Genomic DNA, 12,376 nt, shown 5'->3' on the forward strand with positions numbered 1-12,376 from the left:
AAGCTTTATAAAAAACGGAGGCCCCAAAAAAGGGTAAGGGGAGTAAGGACAAGGATTAAATCACTGTTGAGTCTTATAGTTTGACTCACACAGTACGTCATAAGAATGCACCATAAACCATCCAAAAAGACACATTTTTAAAAATTCAACACTGTGACAGGGCAGAAAAACAACCAGTTGCAACTGTCTGGAACCATATTTTGTCTGGAACCATATTTTATTGCAAGAAATATCAGGAACTATCAGGCAACTCCTGTTTTTGAAATGAGAAAATGAACAACACAAACAGTCTCAGCAAAAAAACTTTAATAAAAAATTAGAACATTATTCATCCAAATGGACCATTGGTGCCTTAGCATATAAATGCAAACTGTCTCCAATTTGCAATCAAAACACATAAAATGAAGTCTAGGCTGAAAAGGCAATGATCACATTTTCTAGTCTTGCTATAGTTTGTGCATGCACTGAGGGTATTGTAGGAAAAAATAGAACAATTTACTGATGCAGCACTTCAGTGCAACATACACAGCACCTGGGGTGTCAAGAGTGAACATGTCCTAGCTACTTAACCAATGACTGACAAATGCTATATTCAACAATTACTGTGTATAATACTTGCGTTCACAATAGTTTGTTTTACTTTACAAAACAGAACAAAAGATACACCCTGTAAGTAAACCCATTTTAGCTGTTTCAGTTATTTAACATCCCAATGTTTTATGACATGGGAAACAGCAGTGATTTCCTGGGCGGGTAATGGAACTGGGATTGTTAATGGAAAAACATCTACAGAGAAAACTATTGGTGAACTATACTTCTCCGGAAATTTCGAACTCACAAGTCATTTGTGTAATCGTTTCATAAACATGTACATTAAAAACAAAATATGCTCCACTGTTTTAGAACATCTTTACAACTTCTAGATCACCCTTGAACGTTACAACTACAAAAACCTACTTACTTAAGCTGTTGAATGCGGCTTCAAATGTAAAGCATAAACTCAAGCTAGCATATCATATGTCTAAAAGGTTCAACATAATTGATATGCAAATTTAAATGCTACCCTCCTTTCTCACTGGTGACACATTATCTCTCCTATATCCCACCATTTCCATGAGCAAAACAAAAGAAATTCCTAGGCCCTGAAGAAATTAGGCTTACTGTGGGGTTCAACTCAATCTGTTGTTTGGGCGCTTCCATGTTTTGGGGTGATTTCTGTGACAGGGTGCAGGCACCAGAAGAGTTTCAGCCTAGTTCGTCACATTAGAGAATGAGGGTCTGGGTAAATACCTAATATGGTGCAGGAACCTTGCACAGAACGTCCCTTCTTTAAACCTCATGGTGACCAACTATAGATTATTCTCTATTTCGTTCCCATGCCATAACAAAATAAAAGTCTTGGGTTATTTATGGAAGGGAAGACATTTTGTTTCCCTCAATTTTATTAACAGCAACGGTTAAAGGAGAGGAAGCCCTTACTGTGCATGTTTTCCACAGAAATTTGCCTTTGAACACAAGAGGCAATAAATAAGGGTGAAATCTGTATTTTGTTTTTGGATGCACACGTCATTTGTGTCTGTGTATTCATTTTTATGTATGACTTTATATGGAATGGTTAACAAAACATATGATGCAACTTAACAGGAAAGTTCACAAACATTCCAATGAGTGCTATGTTCCAGGTTTTACATAAAGTCGTGTTTACCTAACAAAGTGATTCGAGTGGTGCTGTGTAAGACACCCTGAATGGAAATTAACCAGAACTATAACCATCTGCTTCCAATAATATAATTTTTGTGGCCTAATTACACAGATTTAGCCACCCTGCTAAAGAGGAGTCGCCATTTCTTTTGATCATTTATTCACCCATCCGTAGCATTTCTAATCTCCATTACAATGTGTTTGTTGCTGTCTCTAGCTGATGAAAAAACTAAAGTGACAACTTCCTCATCCTTAATTTGTCTTTCTTTGTTCCTTGAGATGTAATCTGTGTCAACCTCTTCCGAGAATGCAGATGCGTTAGGGATTTCCTTGTGTTTCTTAATAGCATTGGTGTCTGCACACTTCTTCGTCAATTCTGTGTCCATGACAGCTGCTTCATAGACAGACGATATCTTTGTTAAGTCATTTGCATTAAGTGTGTCTGAAACTACAGTGCCCTTCTCTGTCTTACTTTCCTCAGACACTACAGAATTTTGTGTGATGTTCTTCTGAGCGACAATCATTCCAGAGGTTTCAGGTTCATTTGTTTTGTCCTGCAGTGAGTTAACTGCTTCAGAGACTTCATGTTCATTTGCTATGTCCTTCTGGGTGTTAACTGTTTCAGAGACGTCAGCCTCATTTGTTATGTCCTGTTGTGTAATAACTGCTTCAGGGACGTCAGCCTCATTTGTTATGTCCTGTTGTTTAATAACTGCTTCAGAGACTTCAGGTTCATTTGTTATGTCCTGTTGTCTAATAACTGCTTCAGAGACTTCAGGTTCATTTGTTATGTCCTGTTGAGTAAGAGCTTCAGAGACTTCAGATTTGTTTGTAATGTCCTGTTGTGTGCTAACTGTCTCAGTGATTTCACATTTTTTTGTAGGGTCATCTGGTGGATTAACAACTTCATCTAGTGCAAGTTTGTTGGTATTGTCTTTTTCAGAATTAAGCAAGACTAGGCCAGGAGATTTCTTTGTCATGGCTTCTGGTTTTGTAACCACCTCATCAAATGCACATGTTTCTGCAATATCTACTGTTGCACTAACTACTTCAGAGGCTGTAGATTCCGTGGAAGGTTCCGCTTTGGCTCTTCCTACTTCAGCAACTGCAGATTTAGGTGACAATTCTTTCTGTGAATAATCAGTCTCCGAGATTGCAGGTGGTGTTGAGAATGAGTGTGTTGGTAATGCTGCAGAGACGGCAGATGTGTCTGGCAATTCTTTCTGGGAGACACCTGCCTCAAACAATGTAGATGTATTTATAGACTCCGTCTGTGTTTGGAAATCTTCAGGCATTTTAACTTCCCTACAGCAGGTTTCTGTTTCACTTTGTAATGGTGAGGTACAAATCCTAGAACACACGGGTATTTCATTGATAGGTTTCACGTGCAAGTGCTCTGTGTTGACATTTACCAAAGTGTCATTCAATTCTCCTTCTTCCATCTGATCTAAAGCAGACTTACCTGTAGATTCATTATTTGGTTTTGTATCTGAAAGAAAAGATGACATAAACTTCTCAAATATGTTTTTTTCTCCATATTTTTGGATGTTAGGTTCAGGTGTATTGCTTTCCTCTTCAAGAGTAGCACTGCCTTTCCCAGGCTCCCCAATTTCCATTGCTTTAGGGGCTTCTGCCACAGTAGCATTTGCAGTGTCCACATCTTCTCTGTTACGGTTGGCCAGTTGACGTGTCAAGTCCAGTGGTTTTTGGTCCAGTTCGCTTGGTACTTTTGAAACTGTTTTATTTGAATCCTCCGATTTATAGTCTGTCTCCCAGTCATCATTTGAATCCTCCTTTTCAGGAAATATAGATGTATGGGCAGCGTTTGGTGTTGAAGATGCTCTGGAGTTTGAATATGAAGGCCTTTTGTCAACTGTTAAAGAAACCTTTGAAGCAGATGAACTTGACGGTTCATTTTTTTCTTGTTTGTAGGATGTCTCCCAATCATCGCTCGAATTATCATTTTTAGAAAATGAAGATGCAAGACTGGGTGTTGCACTTGGTTTAAACCTGTCTCTGAAACTTCCAAATTCAGATTGTGTTGTCGAGTCATCAGATCTCTGCTGCCATGAACCTCTTCCACCTCCACCTCCTCTTCCTCTACCACTGGACCAGCGCCCTTGCTTAAAGCCACCCTGGCCTTCATCCTGAGACCAGGAACTCTCATCTTGATTTCTCTTTCGGTTTCCAAAATCAGAGTTCCAGGGTTTTCCTCCAAAACCCGAGTCCCTGCTTTGATCCCTCGAATTTCCCCTCCAGGAACCAGAGCCGAAGTTGTCATTGGCTCGCCCCATTGGTCTGTCAAAATCTCTCTGCTGACGCCCAGACCAATTGTTGCCTCTTTGGTTGTCTTTCCAGCTCCCAAAGCTTCCCTGTGATGAGTTACTAAAGCCTCCTTTGGGAGACATGTTCTGCCCATCAGAATTGCCAGAGAAGGAACCCCTTGGCTGCACAAAGTTGGGGTTTTGTTTTTCCAGATTTGATTCAGCAGGCTTGTTGTTCCACTTATTTGGTTCTATCACATTTGCACTTCCATTTTTTGGTGCACCGCACCCTGCACTTGTATTCATTGATACCGCATTTGGGTCTCTTTGAACTGCTGGTGGGTAAAGTATAGTGGTCTCATTCTGCGTTCCTGTTGGCCTAATCAGTAATCTTGAAGAATCCTGGCACGTGTTCCCTGGATACACTTGAGGCTGATGGGTTAGCAACTGAGCTGTAGGGCACACTGGAGCTGCAAAATGTGCAGAGCAACATCCATGTCCTGCACAATTTGTCGGGGTAACCTGTCCCATCGGGTTGGGGTGGAGCGGACCTGCACTTTGGCACACAGGCATGGCACATTGGTTTCCATACATAGGCACTGGAGGAGCCATTCTATAGGCACCCATAAGAGCATTGTTAAGGAGATAGGAAAGTGCATCAAGACGTATTGGCACAGTCATAGAAGATAAGGAGGAATTTGAACGACCAAATACAGAAGATTGCAAATCCACAACAGGGTTAATGACAGAAGAGGAATGGCTCACTTTGTCCACAGTATGCGTTCCCTTTTGGTGGGCTGAACCTGTGGATGGCGGTTTGGTAGAAGCACTCCTCTTCCTTTCTTGAGCTTTAGTGCTGTCTGTTGACACAGTGCTTTGCATGGGGTGCTTAACATTGTTGTTCATCTCTTGGATGGTGGGTACATGGATGTTATTGTCACTTCTGCAAGAAAAAAGAACTATGTGAAATACAATTCTAATAATTCCCAGACATGCTTACATAGTAATACAGTGCTTCTCAAACGTTTTAAAACCACAATGCAATTCTTGAGGCTATGCCAGGACTTGAAAATGGTTACTCAGTCAGACTGACTGGTTACTCAGTCAGCAGCTCTAGTTGTTAGGCCACATCCATATTTCTCATTTTATGTGTGAAAGTCATGCTCAAGGAATATGCTTGTGTAAAATCAAGTATAGCGAGTACATGTTCTGTTGAAATGTATTTTTGATGTAAATACAACAAAGCAGCATCAAATACTGGAAGATTCACCTGAGTCTTGATGAGGAATACTTGCAAGGGGTTGTTTTGAAACTGGACATATGGACATTGTTCAGCAGCTTTGCACAGGTGCACAAACAGGGCTAATAATTGTAAATATTACTTAAATAAAGACCAGGACATTTGCAACCCACCATAAATCAGTTTACCTTATATAACGATATGAAAATACGCACATATGATGGCAAGCTTTATGTTTCTCCTCATAGTTCTCACCACCAGCAAACAATCATACTGACTTTCTTAGCAAGTCTGTATAAAGCCTGGGGGCGCTAGAGGGCGGAAAAGAAAGATAACCGCACTGGCGTGAGGCTCCTGCAGTCCGGGACAAAACAAACAGCAGAATCATGGCCCCGGAGCCCTAAAAGACCCCAAAATATTACAGGAATAAATTAGTGACATACCGCGACGAGCGATAAACTCACCTGATCCGCGCTGCTGCATTGACAGCAGTGCAGCATTCGAGTGCTTAATAACGGCTGGGGCAGCCGTGGGCGGACTGCACAGCAGGCTCCTGCAGTAGGGCACCTCTAAAGGGATGACAAGAGCATGATTGTGAGCCCTACAGCCCCCTCTTCCCCACCCCGGCGTGGCCTTCTTTGTCATCATGCCACAGTCGTCTTCCAGCCTTCACACCCACTGCTGCCCCACTGCTCGCACAGCCACCACCAGCTGTTAACCGGAGAGTGGCGCAGTGGGGCAAAATCCTAGGGATTAACAGAAGAGCTGAGGGGCCAGAGATGAGGCATGATCTTTTAACGCCTTCCAGAGGCGCGCTTTACAGCCTGCAGAGCCTGTGCACCTAACTCCACAGCACTTCTGTGTGTGTGTAGCATGTGCGTAACGCCCATAGGGTTCAAAGGGCTTCAGCCCCAAAATTCCCCCTCCCCATCGTGTGTGTCAGCCCGGGCTGAGACAGCTTCTCTGGCACATACACAGATAGTTTTTAGGCTGCTGTAGGCTGTCGACCGTCTTATTGAAGCCGCACCTGAGTACTTCACAGGTCTTTAAAAGACCATTTACTTGTTAACAAAGCATTGTTGTTTTTCACCACTTCATAGAGCCTCTGCATCTCCACACCTGCTGGAAGAATTAGCCACCTCTGAAATGTTTAGTAGCACATCCTCCCCCCCCCCCCCCCCCACCCAAATTGGGCTCTAGTTGCGCCTCTGGTGTGTAGTAACTCTGTTAGTGTGCGTGCTGAGAACGACAGAACTTAAAACTCCCTGAATGGCCGAGGCATGATAAGAACAAATGTTACTTACCTGTAAACTGTGGTTCTCCAGTATTGGTGTCTTTCATAGATTCACATGCTTGAATATTCCCCGTCGTCGAAGTGGGAGTCCCACGGTATATAAAAAGCAATAAGTGTCATGTATATACATAAACATACATAACCACATAATAGCAGATACGCATGCAAGTAAACCTTATATACATTTCAGAACTAGCATAACAAGTGAAAATATACCATAGGATAGTATTGACACATAGGAAAGCATTGAGAAAAAGAATCACTTTACTGACATATCAATGTTGTTTTATAGTCCAAACTCCAGCCAATCAGGCACAAGCACCCTATAGAACCTTCTCCTCAGAGGCTCAGCTCCTCAGATTTTCGTAGCACTAGAGTAACAACAGAGCCGAAGGAGGAGAAGAGAGCCTCTGAGGGGAGGAGGGTGGGTCGCAGGTGAATCTATGAAAGATACCAATACTGGAGAACCACAGTTTACAGGTACGTAACATTTGTTCTTCTCCAGTATTTGGGGTGTCTTTCATAGATTCACATGCTTGAATAGAATAGTGAGCAGCAAGCAGCCTTATAGAAGGCTGTAATCATATTGCCTGTAATACAATAACAATGTATTAAATATGCAATAAGAATTCCCAAGGAGGAGGGAAGTAGCAGAGGCTCACCTTATTTAAACAGGTTCCGTAGAACTGCTTGTCCCACAGCTGTGTCTGCTTCGTTAATCGATTCCAGGCAGTAGTGCTTCGTGAACGTGTGCCTGCTGGACCACGTAGCTGCCCGGCAAATCTGGTGGATGGGTACACCAGTGAACAGGGCCGTGGAAGAAGACATGGCTCTTGTTGAATGAGCCCGTACTCCAGAAGAAAGAGGCTTACCAGCCTTTTGATGGCAAAAGGAGATTGCTGAAGAAACCCAACGGGCAATCGTGGGCTTGGTAACTGACTGTCCTTTACAAGTGCGTCCGTAGGCCACAAATAGCTGATCCGATTTGCGAAAGGATTGTGTTCTGCTAATGTCAAATTTCAGACATCTCTTCAAGTCCAGAGAGTGTAAACTCTGCTCCGCCGGTGACTGCGGATGCGGGAAAAAGGTCTTTAAGATTACTGGTTCATTGAGATGGAAATCGGATGGCACTTTAGGCATGAAAGCCGGATTAGTACGGAGAATAACACAGTCCGATCTAAATTGAAGAAACGGAGGTTGTACTGTAAAGGCGTGGATGTCACTGACCCTGCGGGAGGAAGTCAGAGCAAGGAGGAGGGCCACTTTCCAAGTTAAGAATTTGAAATCCGCCGAGTGGATTGGCTCAAAGGGCGCCTTCATGAGCTCAGCCAATACAATGTTCAGACGCCACGTGGGTGGAGGTTGCCGAATGGGCGGGAACATTCGGAAGAGGCCCTTGAAAAACTTCTGTATTACTCTAGATGAATAGAGAGAGGACGAGCCATCCTGTCAAAAGCGAGATATTGCCGCTGTAGGAAGGTGGATATCTGACTATGGTTACCCCCAACTTTTTGCCTAGTGTCTAGCTGTTTTTTTGACTTAGTTGGCCTGAGATCCTGCCATTCAGGGCCTCAGGCTGTCTGCTCTCTCTTAAAATGGACTCCATGTACCCTAGGTACATACCCAATTGGTAAGGATCACCTTATTGGACCCTGTACAGTGTACCTTAGGTACCCAGGGCATAGGTGTACCCTAGACCTACCGGGGGCTGCAGCATGTATTATGCCACCCCTGGCCTGGCCTTCCATTATGACACAACTGGCTGATCTCTCAGCTGGGGCAAGGTCGTGTAATCACCCCTTGCTTAGATATAGTACACCTATATCTACCCTTAAAATAGACACATGTGTACCTATCAGCCACTCCTATGGCAGGCCTTAACAATCCTGGAGGCAGAGTGCTTGGTAACATGTGAGATGGTGCTCTAGCATGAGCTGAGCTTGTCTGCAGCTTTCGGAGCCATGTCCTTATAGCTGTTCTATGATATAGCCTACCATATACTCTTAAAGTGCCTTATAATCTTAAACGGTTATGGTAACTATGGTTTGGCTTGTAAGGTGTCCAACACTTTGGAATAATACCCCCATACCATTTCTGGTGATGAGGATATTATTCCTCCCTTCTAGAGGGAGAGACATGTTAAAATCCTACTTTGCTGTTTAACTCTAACCAAAGCCTCAGCATCACAAAATGGATGCCGCTGCCACAGACACAAGTCTGACCTCCTGCTGCTGGGAGTGATCCCGGCCAGGGAGGCTTGGACAATAGGTTTCCTGCCTTGGGAGGTGCGAGCACCACCCCAGACAGGCCTTAGTGTATTGGGGCAGGGAGGGATGAAAAGAATGAGACATGCCTGGGGCACACAAGGTGTCCCGTGCATAGTCCAGTTCAAACCGGTGCTGGGGCTCTCCAGCCCCAGTCCTGGCGCGAAACTGGACAAAGGGAAGGGGGTGTAACACCCCCCTCCCAGGTCCCACCCATAAGGCGTGACCTAGCAGGTAACCCAGCCCCCCCAGATTGGATAAGAGTGGTAGCTGGGCCCCAGGAGATTAGATTATCCTGAACCTGCATCTTGAACAGAAACTCTGGACGTTCGACATTCGGCGAAAGAAGAAGACTGAAGAATCTCCCTTGTGGCCAAGGAGTGGCTACCCTGTGCAAACAGGCACCATCAAGAGACTACCCTTTGCTTTGCTAAAGTCCTACGTGGGAACGACTGCAGAGCCCGACCAGAGCCTTGACTTCCAGACTTCTCCGACCCTGATCCACATCCACAGCCGAGCTGAGATCCGTGGAGGCGACAAGAGACGTGGGACCGGCTACCTGGGAAAAGTGGCGAGTATCTTCTAGCGCAGCTTCTGAGGCACCCTCGAAGTTGTGCACCGGGGATTGAGAAGCCCCAACCCCAAGCATAATCTGCACCGAAGATCAGCCCCCCACACTCCACGAGTCCTGCGTGGGGCCCTTCTGCATTTTCCTGCTTGCCGCGTCTGTCCGGTTGCTTGCCCGTTGGCTAGTAGCCTTTGTGACGACACACCTTTGATTTTCAACTGCTGGTTTGGCTCCTCCAGACTGGCTCCCGCTCCTCTGTGAAAGGGAAGCACCCCAGACCTTCCTGGTCTGCACCAGAAGCAAGTCCATCTTCCTGCGTGGGTTCCGCTTGCCCCGGCTTGTTGGGTCCTGACTCGACATCGACGCCGCCGACAACAAGAGCCTTCGTGGGACAGCTCACCTCCTGGTCCTGGTCGTCCTCGACGCCTCCTGGTCCCCGTGACTGCTGCGACAAGCTTCACCTTCACGCCTGCATCTTCGCGACATCGCCTGGTTCCTTCCTGGTTCCACGTGGTCACTGGCTAGTGACCTTGACTCTGTCCCTTCTGCTTGCAGGTACCCTTCCTTCTTGATCCCAGCCTTGGGATCCACCGGACACTCTTCACTGACTGCCTGTCAGCATCTTTCTTCAGGCATCCATAGGAGTCGACGACGAAACCCGACGCAACTTCACACCTATGCACCCGCAGCCTGTGGGCTAGGTAACTTGGGTACTCCGGTGCTCATCGGGGTATTGACTATCCTAGTGTCTAGTTTTCACGTCTCAACTTCCTAGCTGCTCCAGAAGTGTCCTTAAACTGCTTATTTAAAAACTGTACTATTTGTATCGATTATACGCATTACGCGTGAGTGTTTCCACTCTGCACACGAATCCCGTGGGCCTCCTACTTCCTAACTGTTGCTAGTGCAGTGTAGCCCCAGCGATTCCCTAGGCCTAGGCCTATCCTATTTCCGTGACAGTGGTCCTTATACCACTTCTTTAGTATATGGTTTGCGTGGCCCCTAGGGCCTAACTGTATTACTTACCTGTGTGACTTAATGTATGCTTGAATAAGACTGTGTTGTACTTACCTCGAATCTCATAAAGAGTGCAGAGGGTTTGACTAGAATAAATACACTTTATTTTATATATATATATATATCCGTTGTGGTGTCCTTTCATTTGGTATTCAAGGGATTATATATGGTATCACAGCTGGCTTCACATGCCATTCAGAGTTTAGCCTAAGACTGCTCTTGTCCATGCTACCACTAGGATAGCTGGTCTATAAGGTTGACTTTACAACCAATCACCATAAGGGTTGTTTGGACTGATATAAGGTGTACACTAGAACTAGTGACATCATACATCAGGCCAACTTCTCACAGCCGCTAGAAAGACCTTCAAGGTAGAGTGTGACAGTCCAGACTGCGCTAACTGCAGGAAGAACGGCAGAATGCGTTCCGGGGAGGCGTGCACTGGATGAATGTGAGCGGATGCGCACCAAAGACAAAACCGCTTCCATTTTAGCTTATAAGTCTTCACTGTGGAGGGCGCCCTTGCCCTAGCTAACACCTCCCTGCAGGCTGGCGGAATGTTCAAATGAGCAAATTCAAGGTGCTCAGGTTCCAGGCTGACAAGCTGAGTGAACTGGGATTCGGATGGCATATCCATCCTTCCTTCATCGTTAGCAGATCCGGCCTCGGGAGAAGAAGGATGGGTTCGCATTGGGAGAGGAGGAGCAACTCCGAAAACCATGCTTGCCGCGGCCACCGTGGAGCTATGAGGAGTATCTGGGACGGTTGTTGCCGCATCTTCCGCAACACTCGAGGGATCAGCGGAAAAGCGTACGCAAATGTTCTGTACCAATTGATCGAAAGGGCATTTCCGCACGATCCTTTGTGGGGAAACCAGCTTGCGTAGGACTGGCATTTGGAATTCTGATGGGTTGCAAACAGGTCTATATTCGGGCGACCCCAACGGCCGAAGACAAAGTCCAGAGCCGGCTGATGTAACTCCCACTCGTGGGTCGATGACGTTGACCGACTGAGTGCATCCGCCAGGGTATTGGAAATGCCGGGCAGATGGACTGCCTGGAGAGTAATGTGATGGGCTAAGGCCCAGCTCCAAATCCTCTGAGCCAGGCGTGAAAGCAGCGGAGATCTTGTCCCGCCCTGCTTGATGAGGTAATGCATGCAGGTGGTGTTGTCAGTCTGAATAAGGACCGACTCCCTTGGAGCTGGAGGCGGAAGGACTTCAACGCCAGGAAAATGGCCATTAGTTCCAATCTGTTGATGTGCCAGACACGCTGAGCCGGTGTCCACTTGCCCTTGATAGATAAGTCTTGAAGATGCCCGCCCCAGCCTTCCATGGATGCGTCCGTGGTAAGGACGAGCTCTGGGGCTGTTGTTAGAAAAGATGTTCCTGCTGCGATGTTGGAAGGACGGGCCCACCAACGCAGCGCATGCACCATGCGGGATGTTACCACGAGCTGGTCGTTGAAGGAACCGGAGACTTGACGCCACTGCTTGTCCAATTCCTCCTGAATGGTACGACTCCTCAGTCTGCAATTGGGGATCAAAGCGATACATGAGGACGCCATCCCCAGAAAAGACTTTAATGTGCGGACTGAAGCTGACTGTTTTGCTGCAATGGAGCTTGCAAGCTGTCGAATTCGTGCTTGACGTTCCACCGAGGCAAAGGCCATAGCCGTGTTTGTGTCGATGGTCGCACCCAGAAAGGTCTTGCACAGAGCTGGTGTAAGTTGAGACTTCTGCAAGTTGATTGACAAGCCTAGAGACTGAAACAGATCGAGGCAGCGCTGAGTATCGAGAGTCGCTTGGTGGGATGATTGAGATTTGATGAGGCAATCGTCCAAGTACGGTTATATTTGTATCCCCGTCAGTCTCAAATGAGCAACCACCGGAGCCAGGATCTTTGTGAAGACCCGTGGAGCTGATCGGAGGCCGAAGGGCAGGACCTTGAATTGGAAATCCCTGAGACCCACCCGAAAACGCAAGTACTTCCTGTGGCGTGGAATTGAGGGCACATGGAAATAAGCATCC

General features: G+C 46.1%; 1 protein-coding gene across 1 annotated transcript in view; it reads right to left on the reverse strand.

Annotated features, from left to right (window-relative positions):
• Positions 1 to 355: 355 nt before the first annotated feature.
• The window catches only part of LOC146809040 (uncharacterized), a 91,978-nt gene continuing 79,957 nt past the window's right edge, over positions 356 to 12,376 (reverse strand). The window contains exon 2 of the mRNA XM_085615848.1: positions 356 to 4,908. Coding sequence (XP_085471974.1) covers positions 1,863 to 4,908 — 3,046 coding nt within the window. The 3' untranslated portion in view covers positions 356 to 1,862. The remainder of the gene's footprint in view (positions 4,909 to 12,376) is intronic.

This window comes from Triturus cristatus, chromosome 7 (genome assembly GCF_964204655.1).
Source record: "Triturus cristatus chromosome 7, aTriCri1.1, whole genome shotgun sequence".
Taxonomy (NCBI): domain Eukaryota; kingdom Metazoa; phylum Chordata; class Amphibia; order Caudata; family Salamandridae; genus Triturus; species Triturus cristatus.